At 37.2% G+C, this 22,506-nt stretch overlaps 1 protein-coding gene across 5 annotated transcripts in view; it reads right to left on the bottom strand.

Moving 5' to 3' along the window:
• Positions 1-22,506, bottom strand: part of LOC149154946 (uncharacterized) — a 91,238-nt gene that overhangs the window by 37,903 nt on the left and 30,829 nt on the right. For all 5 annotated transcript variants that reach the window (XM_089441548.1, XM_089441550.1, XM_089441551.1 and 2 more), the window contains exons 4-9: positions 12,210-12,360; positions 11,710-11,845; positions 11,006-11,594; positions 10,707-10,890; positions 9,693-9,794; positions 9,229-9,561 (exon numbers count right to left, since the gene is read on the bottom strand). In XM_089441548.1, coding sequence (XP_089297674.1) covers positions 9,229-9,561; positions 9,693-9,794; positions 10,707-10,890; positions 11,006-11,594; positions 11,710-11,845; positions 12,210-12,360 — 1,495 coding nt within the window. The remainder of the gene's footprint in view (positions 1-9,228; positions 9,562-9,692; positions 9,795-10,706; positions 10,891-11,005; positions 11,595-11,709; positions 11,846-12,209; positions 12,361-22,506) is intronic.

Below are 22,506 nucleotides of genomic sequence, written 5' to 3'. Positions count from 1 at the left end.
ACAAATGCAACTATCCATAGATGATTGATGCAACCTTCAAAAGGATGGAGCTAAACAATTATATGAGAGGAAAAACCATGGGATCACCACAAACTTTCCATCAAAAGAAGCATGTCAACTTATTAATCAAAAGATGTAATCAAGTCTAAGAAGGGTTGATTAAGTCTTCCTTCAATTAGAGAGTTGTCTTGTTGGTTGTCTCATGCAACACCAGTTGATTTCCTACCCAAAGCCTGTGCTCAGGTGAGGAAACGACTGCAACACAAAAATTTGGTATTTTCATGGGAGGAACCAACCCATAAGCAGTCACATTCTGGTAACAGTTCCATGCTGCAACAACTGAGTGAGGAGGGACAGCTAGAGGGTCAACCCAACAGGGGATAGGGTCAGGTGGAGAGACCTAAACTTTCATCCAAGTTGGTTTAAGGGTATGGGTGGAGAGACCTGAACACTTGGTATGTCTCATATATTGTATTGTAACTCTTTATAAACAAATTTTTGGGGTGTTAGAAAAGCATTAGGAAACATTTTTCAAGTTTTAATTTTATCTTGGTATTAACTTTAAACTCTCATTATTCTAGTTCTGACAGTAACAGAAATATACTTTTGGCAATCATAAAATTGCAATTTTAATATAAAATATTTTCCTTTCACTAGCAAAAGAAAGTATGAGCAGGGAGAAAGAATCCTAACAATGTTTACATACGATGAGCTACCATAAACTATTGACGTGATTTGAACTATCACAGACTTCTTATGCCATCCTCACACTCAAAAACCTAAATTACCAAAAATGCTGCCCCAATCGCCCAAATACATCATTCAGCATTTCAGATCCAGCAACGGGTACAAAATGGCTTTGAAATGCCCTTGATACGTTTCATCCCGACTTCAGTTTTCGGAAACGACCAATCAAAAAATTTAAAACATTTCAGCTAAGGTTTTTGGAAAAACAATTCGTTTCATAGAAAACCTGACACGTATCATTGTTTTTGGAAACGAATCTGGCAAAAAAACAAAATGTTTCACAATTTGGAAACAAATCCCTTGATTTGGTCGTTGGGAATGGATTTAGGCATTCAGATCCCTTTATGCGTTGTCGGGAACGGATTTAGACATTCAAATCCCTTTATGCATTGACGGGAACGAATTTTAGATTTCGGATTTTTGGTATTGTTTTCAAGTTTTAATATTTTTTGGAAGTCGGTCACATTTTACATTTCATTTCCAACCGGAGGAGTCGTCGAGCCGACTGTGAATGTGAGTGCACCATTGCTACCACCGTGACCCATCACAACCAAATGGAGTTGGAGGAGTCGATGCCAAGTAGGAGAAGCCGACTTGGGACTGTTTGCGAGTGCGTCATTCAAGACTGTTCATCGTGAGTCACCACCGCCAATTGGAGCTAATGCCCAAGTGAGTAGTATAACTCAAATTCATAACTCAAATTTGAGATTCACCACCTAAAGCTTAACGTCTACAACCAAAGTTGCAAATGAGTCCACTCCAAATCATGAGGCATTGAAAATCATTGATACTGTGAAACCTATCCACGAGATTTCATGACCACCTAAAGGCTAAATATCCTCCCCCTCATCTCAAGCCCTAGCAAACCTATTTGATTCGGCAGAGAAACATTGTTGAGAGAAGAAATCAACGTATATTAAGGTCAAAATCGATGACTTTCTGAACAAGAGAGCCACTGGACACGCATTATGACAAATCCATGTCATCCCTATCTGTTTTGCCTAAGCCCTTGGCATCGAGAACTTCTATTTCACCCAATAACTAAAGTATCAAGCCCTCGTGTATCCAGATTCCACTTTATACAATGCTGGCAAAAAGCACAGAAAGGCATAGATTTCTTTGCAAACACAGATTTATGCGTATGAATTTGATCAGGCAATGAACTTGGAAAATCGTTATCATCTTGACAAGATTCTTGTCCTAAGATTACATCTTCATTGTTTTGTTTTGGACCATCTACCCATTGCCCAATTACTTGTACAGTGGAACTCACTACTCAAACCTCAGATTTGGTAATTGTTTGTATGTTGTTGAGTTGTGCTCTTGCTGTCAAAAGTGCTATTTGTGTGGCCTGAATGATGACTTTCCTATAACAAAAGAAATGTCCTTTTAAACACCAAAGTTAACCTAGCTAGTTTATATTTTGTGAAATGGAATAATAATGAAACTGAAATTGGGTTGGAGCAATGAGACTTAAAGCCCTTGCCTAAACCTTTTTTATTGTGAATTTACATACTAGTGCATTAAACATTTCCTCTGGAATAAGATTGAAAGAAGTACCCACAAGTTATTTCTCAGTTGATTGAAATTTTCCATTTAAATTTGACACAAATTCCTCAATAGTTATAAATTATTGTGTGTTAAAAGTGAATCTTCTACATGGAATCGTAAATTGATTTTCCAACTACTTTATAGTATAAGTTTGTTTAATAATATCTTTAATGTATTTTGATAATGATTGTTTTCTTTCAAGGCTTGTTTTGAATTACATATTTGTCAATTTTATTTTGCAGTTTCATTTACGTCCTCGTCATGGCTACTTCAAGTTGAGTCATTCGTGAGGCACAAATACATGAAAACGAAATTGAATCTGCCCCTAAAGTTGATCCAAAGTCACCACTTTGGAAATATGTAACTATTATTGGGAAGATCCAAAGAGGTGGGTCATTGGCATGGGTTTGCAATGAATGTAAAAAGGAGTTAAAGGGATCATACACCCAGGTTAAAGCACATTTACTTGGGTTAAAAGGAAACGGGATTTGAATATGCACTGGCCCACCTAAAGCGGATGGGATAGATGATGGAAAAGGTTTAAGCAAGGAAAAACTGGCAAAATATCATAAAGAACAATACGAGACAGATGCTAAAGCAAATCTTGCCTCTCAATTCAAGCAAGCAACAAAATTGGGAGCATCTTCATCAAAACCTCCACTTCCCTCTTATGGAATTGGCAACCCTCGTTCAAAGAGGTCTAATTTAGGACTACTTGAAACTAAATTTAATAATGTTGCTCGAGAGAAGGCAGATGCAGTTATAGGTCAAAGATGATCAAAAATGAATGAAGCCCTAAAAGGGTACAAGAGCCCTGGATATGAGAAGGTCCACGCTACAATGTTGAGTGCTGAGAAGTTAGATTTGGCGGCTAAATTAAGCCTCATTCATCATTTCCAGGGTGTCCATTTCAGATGGATGGAAAGATCAAAGGAATAGGCCTTTGATCAATGTGATTGCTCAGAGCCCAAAGGGGCCAATGTTTTTGAAGGCAGTGGATTGTCAGAGGCAGCTAAAAGACTCCCAATTCATTGTTGACATCTTGATTGAAAAAACTGAAATGGTGGCGCCAAAAAAATTTGTCCAAGTAATAACTGACAATGCAACGGTGTGTAGAGCAACATGCCTAATTATTGAAGGCAAATATTAGTACATCTTTTGGACCCCTTGTGTTGTACATTCATTGAACCTCATGTTGAGCAAGACAAGGAAGCAAATAGAGTGGATTCAAATTATTTTGAAGAGGTAAAAGAAATTCAAGCCTTCATCACAAACCACCACATGTCCCAAGGCATTTACAGGGAATTTGCAAAGTTGGAGCTCCTTAAAGTACCTAAACTTTAAAGTTTATTTCATAAATTCTAATTTCTGTGACTCTAAATTCAAATATGTAGCTTGGATTCTCAAATGTCATGATTCATGAATCACAATAGTTATTCAATCAAATTATGATTTTTAATTTATTGAAACATTGGCAATTTGGCACTTACAGGTTGTCAAGACTAGTTTTGTTTCTCACATCATAGTCTTAACAAGGCTTGTGCAGGTGAAAGAAGCATTAGAATCAATGGTATGCAGTTCTCTTTGGAATCAATGGAGGAAATCCCAATCTGAAAAAGCACAAGTAGTGAAAAGATTGGTTGTTGATAATGAATTGTGGGATAAGGTGGAGTACTTCTTCGCATTTATTAAGCCAATTGTGGATTTGTTCTGCCTATTTGACACACATATGCTTATTTTGGGAGAGGTGTACAACGGAATTGATTCCATGATAGAGAAGATAAGGGTGGTTATAAATATCAAGGAGAAGGACTCAAATGAATTCTTTTACAGAGAAGTAAAAGATATATTGACCAAAAGGTGCAACAAGATGACCACCCCATTGCACCTTTTGGCTTATGCAGTGAATCCAAAATATTATTCTATAGAGTTTCTAAGTGATCCAAAAAAAACCACACCAAACAAAGACCCAAAAGTCTCACAAGGATTTTAAAAAGTTTTCAGAAAGCTTTTTGTAGATCCTAAAATTGGGATTCAGATTTGTTCAGAGTTTGCTCATTTTGTGAGATCATAGGTTTGGGGTGTTGATATTGATTGTATGTGGGACAAGACTAAATTAAGTCCAATTGATTGGTGGAACTACTATGATGGGGAACTTCCACATATCCAAAAATTGGCCACCAAGATCTTTTTACAAGTTGGTAGTTCCTCTTCAGTAGAGAGGAACTAAAGTACATATGGCTTCATCCATTCGGTGAAGCAAAACAGATTAGGCTCCAAAAAGGTTGAGGAACTAGTGTATTTTCATTCAAACCTTCGCCTTCTATCACACAAGAGCAATGAATACAAATTTGGGCCCACCAAACTATGGGATGTGGAACCAGAGTTGTCTAACTTGGATATGACGTTGAATGCCATGTCTCATATGACTTTCTTTGATGAGGAGGCACCAATAGTTGGATCTTCAAGTGGACATGGCAGCAATGCTCCCACTTCTAGAAAGGATGGGGTTCTTAATGACGTGGATGAATACATATTTGATGATATGTAAATGTAAGTTATGATGATGTTTTTAAACTTTTGAACAATAACATTGAATATCATAATATGCCATATGAATAATGATAGTACACTGCTAGTCATAGTTCATTTTGTACTTTGTACTATGTAATGTGCATTATTAATTTTGGTAATGATGTTATCATGATTAAAATTTGAAAATTGAAACAAAAAGTTGATGATATGTTGAAACTTGAATCATGATGATGATGATTTGTTTATCGCATATGTTGAATTGATGATGATGATATTTTGATTATGTATTTTTAGATATAGAATCTAGATTCTAAAAGATGAATGGTAATATTAAATTCTTATTTTGTTATTGTTAATTTTTGGTATGTTCTATGCTTAAGAGCAATTTACTTCAATTTCTTAATTAGCCCAATATCAATATCCAATTTAGCAATCACATCAGCATGATAGTAAAACACAGATAGAACATATACATAAACAGTAGAAGACAAGCCAAAACAAGAGGACACAAGATGTGGCACCAGCTAGGGACAAACCCCAATGTGGGGAAACCCTTGATCAATTCTTCTTATATTCTTCAATAGTTCAGCAGAGAGAGAGATAGTACAAATATACAAATCTGATATTTTATGAGCGCAACAACCACCCTAACCAGTAAAGTCAATGTTGGTCAAACAGGTCAGATTTGACCTCCAAATCAGCACGATCAAAGCTCAGTAAACTCGGCCTCCAACAACAAGATGAAACATCCCAAAATAGTCCCAAATATCAATCAAATGTTGGTCAACAAAAGTCAACATGCAGCCAGCAACTAGGGCAGCCAACGTTGGTCAAACTAGAGGTCAGATCACCTCGATTTGCGTGCCCAAATCTGTGTCCTGCTAAAGAGAAGCAGCCTCACCCAATCCGCAGTCAAGAAGAGGTCAACGCTGTCCAAAATAGACTCCCTGCAGCTTTGGTCAACCCTGGTCAACGAAGCCCCAAACAAAAATTTGTCTCCTTCCTTCGAAGGTGTGAGAGATGTTGCCCCAATCTGCATACCCAATCAAGTGAGGAGAGATAGATGAGTGAAGATGAGATGATGGAATAATGAGTTTAGGTCTCCTCCTTTTATATGCAACTTGAGATGGGGGTGGAAATTCATGTTTTGCTTGCTAATCGATCTTGACAATTTGTCAATAATACAAATAAATTCATATCTCCATATATAGTATATACAAGTCGGAATCGAATGATCTTTAGATCAATCTTACACCTCTTGGAGAGATATTTCCAAGAAAAATATCAACTGCCATAAATAAGGTTGACCCATATGGAGTTTGGCTCTAATTGCCAATTTTAACACCCCCTCTCAACTAGGGAGAACTCCATCTACTAATCGATCTGCCAATCGATACTACCTTTGCCATCAATGCGCTACTTTGCACTGCTCTGCTCTGCTGAACCATGAAGAAGAAGAAGTGATCGAGAATGTATCATACCATTCTCTACTGACGCGAAGTCAGTTCCAAATAAAAGAGAGTGTCCCATACCACTCTTAGTGACCCGAACTCAGTTCCAATGAAAAGAGTGTGTCATACCACTCTTACTGACCCGAACTCAGTTCCAATTGATCACAGATCAATATCAACCTAGCATAGGGAGTATGGTAGTACACAATGCGTCCATCAGTAGTACTATGGTCCCTATCCTCATTTCCCTACTCATTGGCTAGATGAGAAGTGCTTTCCATGAGTCCTAGACTACATGGATAGGATGTCTCGGCAGGAGAAGGATGAACCATTCTTCCTGCCTACATGTTGCCACGGGGTATCACAGGGGAAGGCTGAACCACTCACCCTATACACAAAAAACCACTAGGGGTGTTGATTTGGGGTACCATTGGATGTGCTCTAGCCACGAAATTTGGTAGAGAGGTTGGGGCACATGAGATCTCTAATACCCAAAAAGGGTTTGGGCAAATTCTAAACAATTTGGGAGATATTAAAATAATTAATATTTTTAATCGAGTCCCTCAGTCTAAACTTAGGGAAATTAAAATATTAATGTGAATTGATATAAAATTGTGTTAGAATGGTCCAAAAGACATGGATCAAGCCAGATCTAATCTTAGCCGTCGATTAGGGACTTAATATTGGCCGTTGACATGTCAACAGAAAGAGTATAAGAGGAGGCTTGAGGGTCACTTGGAGAACACACTAGATGATCAGTCATTCTATTCTCTAGAGTGGAGTTTGCTAAGAGAGATAGAATCAATGATCGAGAGAACAGCTAAGGGACATTGAGTACAGAGAAACAGAGAAGGCAGAGATTGTGTCGAGACAGCAGCACAACAGCGAAGGAGGGTGACGCAGAGCTAGCAAGGCCACGCAAAGGCAGCCAAGTGCTGTGCAGAGCACCAGAGAGGCCAACGTGCTGACGTAGAGGCTCCTAGAGCTAATGTAGGGCCTCCTGGCGCTGACACAGGCCAAGAAAGGCTAACACAAAGGGACTGACACAGTCGAGATTGGGCAGACGCTGGGGTTGCAAGAGCAGTTTTGTGCTAAGGAGCTGCCTGAAAGGTTTTCCGGGGTTTCAGCCAAGAGCTCTGATACCCATGTTAATTTTTGGGATGTTCTATAAGTGCAATTTACTTCAATTTCTTAACTAGCCCAATATCAGTATCCAGTTTAGCAATCACATCAGCATGATAGTAAAATGCAGATAGAACATAAACATAAACAGTAGAAGACACGCGAAGACAAGAGGACACGAGATGTGGCACTAGCTAGGGATAAACCCCAATGTGGGGAAACCCTTGATCAATTCTTCATATATTCTTCAATAGTTCAGCAGAGAGAGAGAGATAGTACAAATATACAAATCTGATATTTTATGACAACAAAGTCAACGCTGGTCAAACAGGTCAGATTTGACCTCCAGATCAGCTCAATCAAAGCTCAGTAAACTCGGCCTCCAACAGCAGGATGAAACAGCACAAAACAGTCCGAAAAATCAGTCAAACGCTGGTCAACAAAAGTCAACCTGCAGCCAGCAACTAGGGCAGTCAACACTGGTCGAACCAGAGGTCAGATCACCTCGGTTTGCATGCCCAAATCTGCGGCCTGGCAAGGAGAAGCAGCCTCACCCAATCCGCAGTCAAGGAGAGGTCAACGCTGTCCAAAATAGTCTCCCTGCTGCTTCAGTCAAACCTGGTCAATGCAGCCCTAAACAGAAATCTGTCTCCTTCATTCACACGTGTGAGAGATGCTGCCCCAATCTGCGTACCCAATCAAGTGAGGAGAGATAGATGAGATGATGGAATAATGAGTTTAGGTCTCCTTTTATATGCAACGTTGAGGTTGAGCTGGGAATGAAAATGCATGTTTTGCTTGCTGGCCAACCTTGACAATTTGTCAAGAATACAAATAAATTCATATCTCCATAAATATTGCTCGGAATCGGATGATCTTTAGATCAGTCCTACACCTCTCGGAGAGAGAAATACAAGAAAAATATCAGCTGCCATAAATATGGTGACCCATATGGAGTTTGGCCCTAAATGCCAATTTTAACAGTTATATATATATATATATATGTATATGTATATGTATATGTATATGTATATCTGTGTGTGTATTGTTTCCTTGTCATATCATATCAAGATTTTTTGATAAATTTGCCATATCCATTTCAAACCCCGTATCTATTTCAATGCAACTTAGTCAAATACACAGTTATGCATAACTGACCAAGAAATATGGAGTTGACATAATATCCAATTTGAACGCCTGCAATTATGATGAAAATTCAATTGAATAAAGACCTATTCTAATTTCTTATAAAGGTCATTGTAAAAAGGATGGGGAGCATAATTGCCCATCTAACCGATTAAGATTTTCTATACTAGAAATTCTTGGCAAAGTCTCTAAAATGACCCTGTGGCTCAACTGATGACCTACTTTATTAAGCAATAAAGTATAACATCAGATTACATCTATAATTTATTAGCCCTTGGACCACCTCTACCCGTTTATTATTAACAAGCATCCTCACTCAAGTTTTAAATACTATTGTCTTCCACAGGCCACATCCCTACTTTATCCACAATTTCGCTTGCATCTCATCATCATAATCAATTCCCTTCCTTTGCAGAACAATAGAACATTGAAAGAATGCCAGCATAATATATAACAAAAAAATGGTTGGACAACCAAAAGAAACTCACAAATCATGAGCATTGCATTCTGATATTAGCCAAAAAAATATCAATCTTGCTACATTTCATCTTCAGACTTGTCTATCTATTTAATGTTCAATTTCATAGGAGCATGGTACTATAAAATCAGATCATACAAGAACAATAAAATAACAAGAACAAGAAACACAAAAAAAGTCATTCCTGTCCTTGCTTACCTCCTGACTCATTTGACCAGGACGTGAGCGTACGCGTCTTGATCTTATCCATATATCCCGTTTCTTTCTAGAATTCTTACTTTCACCAGTTTGGTCATCCCATTCAAGACTATAATCTGATCCCCACATATCCAGATTGTATACATAAATGTGTGTCCCAGTGCCATCTTCTCTGAACCTTGCAAACTTGTTTCCTATAACATATTCATTAAATGGAGAGTATTCTTTCATGGCTTTCAAATAGGCTTCTGCTTCTTGTTCAGTATGTACTGTAAGGTCAAAATCCATATATCCTCCTTCTTTTCGATATGTTATAATAGGAATCTCCACATCCTGATAAATTGACAGCAATGAAACTTAATATGAGAAGAATAAAATGTAAAACAACATAAGGTCACAGAATTGAGAAACTCATGTACATCCAAACACCATGGCAACATTGCACCAGTGAATAGAAAGCTTACATCCTTGTCTTCATTAAATGACTGTGACAAAAAAGCTATTGATCGTGTTTCACTGCTTTGTGTAAAAACAACTACATCCTTTCCAAGTCGCATGGATCCTGTCTGCTCCCATGACAGTACCAAAAAGTCAAAAAGATCATGACGTGCAACCAACATGTCAAAATCTCTTACCTTGAACAAGGCATGCACATGTACATTGTCTAAAAAGAAGCCTTTAACTCCAATCTATGTGAAGTATATAAAACAAAAAAGAATTCAAAAAGAAAGATTTGTACATGCATCATAGCAAGACAGAATCATGTCACAACTTATTCTCTAGTGTCGACACAGTAGAAGTTGTGTAAAATTGTCCAAAAAAAGGTTTAGAATATACAGGTTGCAACAAAGGCCTAAAATTCACTAACTACATCATGAAGAACTCTCACTTCAATAGTGACTAATTGCAGGAAGTGCAACCTAGAGATACACGAAAAAGCTGTCAACCTCAAAGTTACAAGTTAGTTATGTCGTTTTGGGAAACTTTGGTGCAGGTTGTAAGTTGTGATATATAAAAACTCCTCTCTTTCCCAGGGAGCATTCAAATAAAATATGATGCCTCTATTAAAAATTTAAAGATGACTGAACTAACTCACAAACTCTAAAATAATGGTGTGACCACAGCCATAATGCTCATCTACATTCTTCCTTAAAGAAATGTAGAGAAAGTTGCCTCTGGTAATTAAACACAAATATCTTATTACTATTGAATGCCTGCCATGTATTTAAAATCCAATAGTACTACAGCATTTAAAACCCCCAAAAAAAATGTGATCAGGATTCAGAACAAAATTACAAATAGTCAAAAATGAAAATCCAACGCCAAGTGCAAATGATTGACCAACAAGACCAATCCAATAAGAAAAGCATTTAAAAACACTAAATGGAAAATGCAAAGAATACAATAAAAGCAAATGCATCAAGAGAAAAGAACAATGCAGTTCATCTAAATATTAATTATTCAATTGCAAATGCTACCTTGAATCCTACGCCAAATCTACCAATAAGATCCTTGTTCTCTTTAGAAGGGCGTTTATGCCCAAATGAGAGCATTCTTTCAATATCTGAATGTGTCATGCCACATCCATTGTCTACAATGGCAAGGACAGGTATCTTTTTTCCAGCCTTCTTATAATACTCCATTTGAATTGATATGTCTAGCCTGTTCAAAGCACTTCATGTAATTAGCCTGAGCATCAAAAGTTACAAAAATGGTTGCATAACATCTGACTGGGATTCACCTATTTGATCCATGTTCAAATTAAATCCTAGCTTACCGAGAGGCATTGGCATCCCTAGAATTATCAATAAGTTCTGCAAGGGCACCAAAAATCCATTGTGCGTGATTGTGACTCAATGTCTCCAAGTATTCAGGGTGTGTTCGGGAAAACTTGCGCCTAACCACATTTGTCTCTGAACTTTCTTGTTTGACTTCCCTCGTTTGGAATCTATGTATAGTGCCATGTTCCGTTTGACGTGAAGCATTCTCAGCCAGAGGTGGAGTGTTGCTTTCCACTCGAGGTGAAGTGTTGTTTTCTACTCGAGGTGAACCACTCTGAATACACCTGTTGACATTTTCAGATGCCCTGTGCAAAGGAATCATGTGTTCATATGGAGCTGACACATTTGGGTATGGTCCACCTTGTTGATAGTCATTAGAAATCCCCCGAGTTGCATTTCCCTTCACCAGCCTTGTGTGTAATGCTTGAAAATTTTGTGGCTGCAAGTAAGCATCCTCTACAACCATCTTAGACCGAGAGTCTTCACGTTTTATATCATCCTGTGATACCCTGGTGTATAAAGTAGGATTCTGGGGCCCAATCACAGCATCCACTTGAGCTGCCATTGGTTCTCTAATTCTGTTATCTGATTAGCAAACCCATGTTATCAGCAAAGGATATTTACCAATAAAAGACAATGAAATAATGAAAATAAACTGGCAAAGCAGAGAAAACAAATCTGATTAGTAATGACCATTTACCATTAGATGCAGCACCACCTAGAACTTCACCATCCCTACACGACTTCATGAGACGATAAGCAACACCAACACGATCAAAACTTCCAGATGGTGGTGTTATAAGGAATTCATACCATCCAAAATGACACACAGCAACCTTTAACATAGATGATATACCAGAAACACAATATTCAGGCCTCCTTATTTGAAAAGAAACAATGAAACCAAACCAACAATTTATGGAAATGCACCACCTTGTAATCTTAAATCCAAATATCATCAGATCTAGATTATTGCAGCATGCGTCACTTAATTTAGGAAGAAACATGCTGAATGAATATTGCTATAATTAACTAAACTACAGCTTATTCCACTAAAGCAATAACTAAAAAAGAAATATATACTTATTGCAGAATTATCCGCTCTTTAAAACCCTGCCATTATAATTTTATGCAAGGAAAAGCCAGCAAGCATTCCTATGCCCTTTGAAAGTGTAAGAGGCAGCAACATTGAATGCTCACCTTGTCTCTTTTGAGGAGATAACCAAGAAATGTCTCAAATTCTAATGATTGTTGCCGATTCTGGCCAGCTGCATGAAAATAAACCCGAGGCAACTTTGACAGTGGAAGAATTGCCGCTGGAGTCATCTCCTTAACATGCAAGGCTACAGGTCTGTAAAGGAAACTGAATGTTAGACACTCACCATGGATGATTCTTAAATACTTAGTTGAAAATGCCAAAATTTTCAATATTTCCTACAAACCCTAGAATAATACATTCAAGCAAACAATGGCAAGAGAGAAAAGACAAGATAAATATATTGATTCCCAACAAATGCCCATAAAGGTAGGTCAAAGGAACTGAAAAAACTACAATCAGAAATAAACACCTGCAGATGTGCCTAAGGCTACTCCAAAGGCATAAATTAAGCTAAAATAACAGATAAATAAGCCATGTATGAAAAAGCATGCTCAAGTCATCCTGGTAGAAAGAAAAGAAGCTTAGGCTACAAATAGCAAACCAATCATGCATGGGAGTTGATAAGATCTCTCGTCTTTTGTTCCAAGCATGTAAGCCATTTTGTGAAACACATTCTTACCAAAATTCACAACAGCCCTGTTGTTAGAATCTATAAAGCACACAACACCCAACCTATTTGAGAATGTAAATATCCCAACAGGTGGAAAAATACAGAGATTAGGTGTTTTAAATTTCACGAGTATGGTCTAGAACAATCAATAATTACATTTCTTATGACAACAGTATTGCAAATATCTCTGATTTCACCCAAGATTTTCAATTTTTTCACATTGCAAGTTTTTCTGAGTTTTGCAGGTCCAAGAGTTTATGCTTTGCCGATGCTTTCCTATAACTTTCCCAATATTTCCAATAAGATTCTCCCCATAACTGGAGAATATATTGCTCGGAATGATAGTTGCATCATTTTGTAAGATTAGTGTATATGTTACTATGGCATTTCCTTTTTCACCGAAGAAGATGCACTGGGCAATGCACATATTCTGGTCATTAGTAATGTTAATACAAATTATTTATTTATTTCCATTCATAATATGTTTATACAAATGAAGCCTAATGTGAACACCTTATTGGTGGGAAATGACTAGGGCAGTTAAAGAAGCACCAAAAGGGTTACCTGAGCCCAAACTAAGAAGATAAAATAAATATATTAATGGCCAACAACTGACCACAAAGTTGATCAAAGGGTCTTAATAGTAACTGACCACAAAGTTGATCAAAGGGGCTCGACCACAAAGTACAATGAATCTGAATGTACAATGAGAATGTGAAAGCAACTCCTTCACTTCTTTACTAAAAGCATAAAAAGAGCTAACTAACAAGTCAATAAAAACAAATAAAACTTCAACGGAAAACAAATTAAACACAAGTAATGCATATACAAAACAAGATCAAAACTATGTCAAGCATGCAATGCTGCTGTCAACTTAGTCACCCGATTCAAACTCGACAACAATGAGCTTGGACAAAATCCAGCAGTGCCAAACAACGTAATAATATGACATCAAGTTTAAGAACTATAAAATTCAAAAGTTGAATAAATAACCATTATATATATATATAAAATTGTCATGAAGGGTTATCCTAAGTGTTTTGGAGAAAGGAATGAAATCCACACCACCTAGGTTCAATTCCCACAAGTGATGATGGATGTTAACAGTAAACATATATTCCTCATATATATATATATATATATATATATATATATATATATATATATTCCACATGCTCATTAAACATACATTTCAAAAAGACAATATCTTGTTACAAATTTTGGGGTTTAGGTTAGGTTTTATAAATTATGGTTCTTGCTTTTTCCTTTTAAAAATTGAATTTGATGAAGGTTGAATAAATTTGTCTTGAAGTTCACCTTCCAATACTAATTCGATTAAATTTCAACAAAAAAATTCAAGATTGGAATTCTTCAAACATGGTGACTAAGGCTATCAAGGCACAATGGAGTGAGAAGTAAAATGAAGAACATGGCATGATAGCTTCCAATCCAAGTAATCAATCACCATGAAGGACTGATGCAATGCCAGGAGATCTTGTCCAAGGAATCTCCAAGGCTGGGGACCCTGCCTATGAAATCATAGGCCCTAGTTGTGAAGAGAACTTTGTGTAACTATTGGCACACTATTAACAGAAGAGACAATAAATGGAACAACAACAACAATAAATTTGGAAAGAACAAAAAAGCTACCCATTTTTTAAAGTCAATGCAATTTACCCCCAAGGAGCAATAGTTTTGTAAAATGTTCAACACAAAACAAAGCAGAAAGATACAACATAACATTCTTGTCAATGCAATTGTATTAATGAATTCACATAAAGATGTCTGCATCATGACAAACAATATGATCAAATCAATTGGACAAGATATGATACATATTTCTCAAACCTTAAGCTTGCTAAGAAGGCACTTGCTATGATGGTGAACATTAAGTGCATCAACAACAAGACTCATGAGAAAATGAAGATATCCAGAGGTTCATCACAAACCACCACATATCCCCAGCCATATATCAACAATTTTCAAAACTGGAGCTCCTTCATGTATCCTACAATAATAATTTATATATACAAATTTAAAACTAATTTCTTTTACATTTATTTCTGTTATAGGTGATTTATAATGTTTTTAAATTTATTTTTCTAATTAAAAATTTGCATATTGATTTAACTTATTTTGCATCCCACACTTTGGTCTTATTGTCATCTAATTAATTATTTTTTAATTGAACATAATTACAATGTAGAGTTAAGTCTGTCAACTGGGGTTATCTTTGGTGGTTGGATAAAATGGTTGTTATCTTCCCCACCAAAATTCAATTCCCTGAGTGACAAGATAATGAGAAATATTGGTGTAATGGCTACTAGCCTATGAATATTGTTGTATCAACCCTAACTCTCACTCTTGGGCTGAGATAGAGGACGATTTCCCACGAAAAAAATGTAGACTTAAGTCCATTAGGACAATCATGTCCAGTAGGTATCATATAAATGACATTGACTTCATGAATAAAAATCATATCACAATTTCTTGCCCCTTGGGCTGTAAGGGCCTGTTTCTTTGCTTATGAGTGCATGGGGCACGCCTTCATTATCACAAAGTACAATATAACTAGTATCAAACCAAACCTGATTACTTGGCACGCATCATGACTACTATAAGATATGTCACAAGTGGTATTCAAGCAAGTATAAATCCTCAACACACACTATGACTACAGCAAGGTATCTCAAAAGCTATATCACAGCAACTCTAATTCGAACTTGTGGCCATTCCTCATGGGTCTAGCCTCTTGTCTCTCTCACCCAATGGGGATGATCAATATGTACTCTTTTTCATGCTACACTTGAACAAAATTATGGTATATAGTGACTATAATCAGTTTCCATTTTCTTTTGACAGATAAAAGTTAAAAATCTCTCTAATAAGAGTCGCCATGTAGGGGGCAATTTAATTACAGCTCTATTATTCTCAATAATAGAGACTACGCTACTCCCATTGACATTGTCATTATCATACATTGCCATTTATCATTGTTGCAAATCTACCACACACAATAAGGATAGCCATTGATTCAATTCAAATTTAAACAATAAAACTAAATATTAAGTATTCCACCCATTATAAAACCACATAAGAAAATTTAAGCATAGTCAGTAAAATATGGTGTTGTGCTCATTGCTCAAATAAAAAGGCATGATCATGTACTCGAGAAAGACATTCTTTGTTCACTGAAGAGAGCTGGAGATTGACAAAACTTAGAAATTTGCAACCACCATTCCCAACTATGTATCTATCTTTCATTGTTAATTTAAACTCTTATCACCCCTGATTTAATTTCACTCAATAATTTAAAAATACCCAGTACCAAATAAATTTCAGAACTGCTGAAAACTAAATACACTGATAAATAACAGGTAAATTTGCAGCAGAAATAAGTGAGAAATCAATGACAGACAGCAGAAAAACTGACCCACAAAACTGTTCTGAAAATTTTATTAACTCAGAAAATATGGGTCAGACCCGCAGAGAAATACACAGGAAATTATAGCTGATAAGAAGACCTGTAACTCAGTCTTTTACTGAGAATTAGGCCTGAGAAAACCCCTCGTGGACCAAGAAATTCAACCTCTAAATTTCCTCCCAAAATATCCTCAGCGTCCTCCTGAATCTCCTTGGTCAAGTCGAGCCTTCTCAATCGGCAAAGCTGTTGGGTCCCTATAATACTAGTGATTACCCCATTACTATTGTAGTTATACCCCTTATTTATATTGTTGTGCCCCTATTACCCACATATTGTTATTTCTGTGCCCCATAGAATCCCTCTATTGTTATTTTTGTGGCTTTATATTATTATTGTTAGGTCGGCTGGATTATATTGTGACTCCTTAGACTCCTATATATAGAAAGGAGGTTTTGTCATTTGTATCATCCAAGAATTGTTCATTTATGTAATGTAAAGGAGGTTGCCCCCTCGAAGAGGCTGAATTCTAAGGCGTTGATCTTTCTTTTCTATCTTTTCTTGAGCTGGTTTCATAACATTTGGTATCAGAGCTTTGGATTCTAGGGTTTCGCTGCTCCAAACAGGTCATCGTGGCATTTTCGCTATAACTTTTTTTCTGTGACGTTTCAGAAGTCGCAAAAAAAACCCATTTGAGAAGAAATCGCGCTGAACCTTGGGTCCGAATTTCAGAGTTTTTCGCGCAATATTTTCGGAGATATGATCTGAGGAAGTTGGTCTTTTTGCAGACTCCTGAATTACATTCAAAACAGGTGACCTGGGGAAAATCGTCATAACTTTCTCTCTGAGCATCGGATTGAAATTTCGTAAGAAGGTACAGAAAGAGGACGGACTGTAGTTTTCTTTTATATATTTTTCAGAGTCAAAGGTTGAAACAGTGACACGTGGCACGTCGTACAAGTTCGCTCTACTGAACTAGTCTATAATCAAGTCACTGTGGGAGATTTCGCATAACTCTTCCTTGGAGAATCCAATTTGGGTCAGACTTGTGGCATTGGAAAGAGGACACAGAGGGCTACTACAGGTCACAAATTCAGAACTAGATGATCAGAAAGTACAGAGATACATCAGAGGCAATATCGAGCTCCTACAAAGTGAAAAAAGTGTGTAGATTTTTTTAATTTTTGCTTAAGCTTGGTTTGAAAATTTATTTTGAAGGAATTCAAAGGGCATAGTAGAGCATTATTATCGGTAACTGATGCCCCGAGGAAAGAAAATGCAAACACCTAGTAAGGAACCTGAAAGCTCTAGCATGACTCATGAAGAAGAGGAAGAAATGCTACATGATATATCAAAATTACAAGAACAAGTGCAACAAATGTCACTTGCACAAAAAGCAACAGAATCTAAAATGGATGTTTTAAGGAAAGATGTAGAAGCTAAGATGGACGGTTTAAAGAAAGGTGTAGAAGCTAAGATGGATGGCATGGAAGCTAAGGTGAATGGCATGGACGCTAAAATTGATGGCATGGATGATAAGATGGATAAGTTGCTACAAGAAATGGTCACTAATGGTGAAAGAGTAGTAAAGGAAACTCATGATGAGAACAAAAGAAATGTTAATCATGATTCCATAGACTCTAATGTTGGATCGAAGACTCACCATGTTCCAAAAATCGATATGAGGAAGTTTGATGGCAAGGATCCCGCCACATGGATATTACAGATGGAGCAATTCTTCGATCTCAATAATGTGCAAAACACACAAAAGGTACGTATGGCAACTTTATATTTGGAACCAAATCAGTTTGTATGGTATCAATGGCTTTGTTCTCGTAAACAATTTATCACTTGGGCAATTTTTACGGAAGAATTGATAGCACATTATGAGGATACAAAAAGCAACACTTTTTTTAGCCAATTGATAAGTCTCAAACAAAAGGGTTCAATAATGGAGCACATTGAGGAGTTCCAAAAATTGAACATAAGGGTAAAAGATATTCCAGAGGAGCATAGGATTGATGTGTTCATAGGGTCTTTAAAGGATAATATCCAACATGATGTGCGCCTTTGGGAACCTGATTCATTAGAGAAGGCATTCAGGTTAGCAAGAAAAATGGAAAGCAAAATTATGGCAACTAGGAAGCATACCATTCACAACTATAAAGACGGAAGTGTTGTTGCCCATAGTCTTCCACAACCTACAAGGTTGACACCACAACAATTGGAAGAAAAAAGAGCAAAAGGGCTTTGTTACAATTGTGATAGCAAATACACAAAAGGTCATAAGTGTGCTGAGAAGAAATTATTCTACATAGATTGTGAAGAGGAAGAAGAAAAGGAGCAAGAAAGGTCAAAAGAAGAGGATATATTCCAGGAACAAAGCCTAGATGAAGAACAAATAAATCCGACCATATCTTGTAATGCATTGGCGGGAATTACCACTCCTCAAACCATCAAGATAGAAGGACAAATCAAGAAGAAAAAGGTAATAGTGTTGATTGATTCAGGAAGCACCCACAATTTTATTCATTGTAGGGTAGCAAAAGAATTGAATTGCTTCCTATATCCAGCACCAGAGTGTCAAGTGATGATTGCAAATGGAGGAACAATAAATTGTTCTGGAAAGTGCCATAATATCAAGCTATCCATGGGAGAATATGTATTGACTAGCCCAATGCTTTCCATTCCAATGGGAGGTGCTGATGTTGTACTAGGAGTCCAATGGCTACAATCCTTGGGTACAATAGCTTTTAATTTTCAAGAACTTTTCATGAAATTTTCTGTGGAAGGAAAGGAAGTTGAATTAAGGGGTATTGCAGGGAAACCAGGAAAGATAATCAGCTCTAATGGCATGACAAAGCTTCTAAAAAAGGAGCAAAGAGGTGTAATTGCACAATTATGTTCGCTAGATGTTTCCACATTGGAATCATCTATTTCTCCAGATCTCCAAAAAGTCCTGGACAATCATTCCAAGGTATTTGAGACTCCCAAAGGTCTCCCACCTATGCGTGATCATGATCATGCTATTCATCTGATTCCAGGAAGTGTTCCTCCAAACATCAGGCCGTACAGATATCCCTATGTCCAAAAAAGTGAAATTGAACGTATGGTTGCAGAAATGCTAGAGGCTGGTATAATTCAACCGAGTCAAAGTTCTTTCTCAGCTCCAGTAGTATTGGTGCACAAGAAGGATGGATCATGGCGCATGTGTCCAGATTATAGGGAGCTCAACAAGCTCACTATTAAAGATAAGTTCCCCATTCCTGTCATTGATGAATTACTGGATGAATTGCATGGATCAATTTACTTCACCAAGTTGGATCTTCGTTCGGGATATCATCAAATCAGAATGAAGATTGAAGACATTCCGAAAACGGCATTTAGAACTCATGAGGGTCATTATGAATTTTTGGTCATGCCTTTTGGCCTTACCAATGCACCTTCAACATTTCAAGGTTTGATGAATTCAATTTTCAAACCATTCCTTAGAAAATTTGTGTTAGTATTTTTTGATGATATACTAATCTACAGCAAGTCTTGGAAGGATCATGTTGAACATGTTGACAGGGTGCTACAACTATTGGAGGAGAAACAATTATATGCAAAAAGATCCAAATGTTTCTTTGGAGTCCAGGAGGTGGAATATTTGGGTCATATTGTATCTCATGAAGGAGTTAAGGTAGACCCTAGCAAAATTAAAGCCATTAAGGAATGGAAAATCCCCACATCCATAAAGCATCTGCGAGGATTTCTTGGGTTGACAGGGTATTATCGCAAGTTTGTTAAGAATTATGGGAGAATAGCAGCACCTCTAACAACATTATTGAAGAAAGATTCATTTTCATGGACTCCGGAAGCAACAAAGGCCTTTGAACATCTTAAAGAGGCAATGTGCCAAGCACCGGTCTTAGCTACACCGGACTTCACAAAAACCTTTATTGTGGAATGTGATGCTTCAGGAAATGGAATTGGTGCTGTTCTAATGCAAGATGAAAGACCCATTGCTTTTGAAAGTCGTCCAATCAAGGGAAAGTTTTTAAGCAAAGCTATTTATGAGAAGGAAATGTTGGCAATACTCCATGCACTTAAGAAATGGCGACCCTACCTAATGGGAAGACACTTCAAGGTAAAAACGGATCATGATAGCCTTAAATACTTTTTAGAACAAAGATTATCCTCTGAAGAGCAACAAAAGTGGGTCACAAAGATGTTGGGTTATGACTTTGAAATCATCTACAAAAAAGGGAAGCAAAATGTGGTGGCAGATGCACTCTCAAGAAAGGATGAGGATGTGGAAGCATTGTTGTGTGCCATTTCTATTATCCAACCAGATTGGATAAACGAAGCAAGGGAGGAATGGAAGAATGACGAAGAAGTGTGGGCACTTATTCGAAAGCTACAACAAGATTCCAGTACTTCTGATACATTTAGCTGGAAAAATGATTCGTTATGGTACAAAGATCGCTTATACCTCTGTAAGAATTCCCAGCTAAAACAAAAGATTCTTATGGAATTGCACACTTCTCCCTTAGGAGGGCACTCAGGATTTTTAAAAACTTACCACAGGGTTAAGAAGGAATTTTTTTGGGATGGCCTTAAATCAGATATTCAAAAGTTTGTGGCGGAATGTTTGGTTTGCCAACAAAATAAAGTTGAAACAATTAAGACACCGGGTCTATTACAACCTTTATCCATTCCAAGCCAACGTTGGGAGGAGGTTTCAATGGATTTTATCACAGGTTTACCCAAGTCTGAGGGAAAGAGTGTCATCATGGTGGTAGTTGACAGACTTACCAAGTATGCACACTTTTGTGCATTATCACATCCATTTAAAGCCAGTACAGTTTCTACTGCATTTATGGAAACAGTTCAAAAGCTACATGGAAACCCAAAGATTATTGTAAGTGACAGAGATCCCATTTTCACTGGAAATTTTTGGACAGAATTATTTTCTTGTCTTGGTACTCAGTTAGCTCATAGCTCATCTTATCATCCTCAATCTGATGGGCAAACTGAGATAGTAAACAAATGTTTGGAAGGATATCTTCGTTGCTTTGTATCTGATAAACAGACACAATGGGTCAAATGGTTGCCTCTGGCTGAATGGTGGTATAACACTTCCTTCCATACAGCAACAAAAATGACCCCATTTATGGCACTTTATGGGTATCAACCACCATCCATCACATCATATTTAAGAGAAAATTCTAAGGTTCAGGCAGTGGAACATCACATCGAACATCAACAACAAGTCCTCCAACTCTTAAAGGATAACCTCGTGTTGGCACAAAATAGAATGAAACAACAGGCAGATCAACATCGCAGTGAAAGAAGTTTTGATGTAGGTGATTGGGTATTCCTACGGCTACAACCATATAAGCAAATGTCCCTAAAGCAAGCTAAGAAGGATAATAAATTATCACCAAAGTATTATGGTCCGTACAAGGTGTTGCAAAAGATTGGTACTATGGCATACAAATTGGAGCTTCCTGCAGCTTCTCGATTGCACCCAGTTTTCCATGTTTCATGTTTAAAGAAGGTTATAGGCGACAAGCTCCCAGTTCAAACAATATTGCCAGAACTTGACGAGGAAGGAAAAATTATATTGGAACCGGAAGCAGTCACAGAAACAAGAACTCGACAGCTACGAAATCGATCAATTTCAGAGTATCTTATCAAGTGGAAGAACTTATCCGCTGAAGATTCCACATGGGAGGATGAGAATTTTATGCAGAAGTATCCAGAACTACTCAAGCGTTGAGGACAACACTTTTTTGAAGGAGAGGGGCATGTTGGGTCCCTATAATACTAGTGATTACCCCATTACTATTGTAGTTATACCCCTTATTTATATTGTTGTGCCCCTATTACCCCATATTGTTATTTCTGTGCCCCATAGAATCCCTCTATTGTTATTTTTGTGGCTTTATATTATTATTGTTAGGTCGGCTGGATTATATTGTGACTCCTTAGACTCCTATATATAGAAAGGAGGTTTTGTCATTTGTATCATCCAAGAATTGTTCATTTATGTAATGTAAAGGAGGTTGCCCCCTCGAAGAGGCTGAATTCTAAGGCGTTGATCTTTCTTTTCTATCTTTTCTTGAGCTGGTTTCATAACAAAAGCACTTGCTCAAGCACTTAACAATGATTTTGCGCCTTAGCCTCTTCCCTTAGGCTCTAACTTACTTTTCTTAAACATTCTTTTCCTAAACATAATAAAGTAAATAGCTTGCATGTCATGCATGCCTCATGCAACCCTAATGCATGTCGCAATGCAACCCTCATGCTTACCTCACATGTC

This window comes from Pinus tabuliformis, chromosome 9 (genome assembly GCF_031772625.1).
Source record: "Pinus tabuliformis cultivar Carrire ecotype Pingquan chromosome 9, CPIR1, whole genome shotgun sequence".
Taxonomy (NCBI): domain Eukaryota; kingdom Viridiplantae; phylum Streptophyta; class Pinopsida; order Pinales; family Pinaceae; genus Pinus; species Pinus tabuliformis.
Note: the sequence above shows the minus strand (reverse complement) of the source record. Positions and strands in the feature narration are given on the sequence as shown.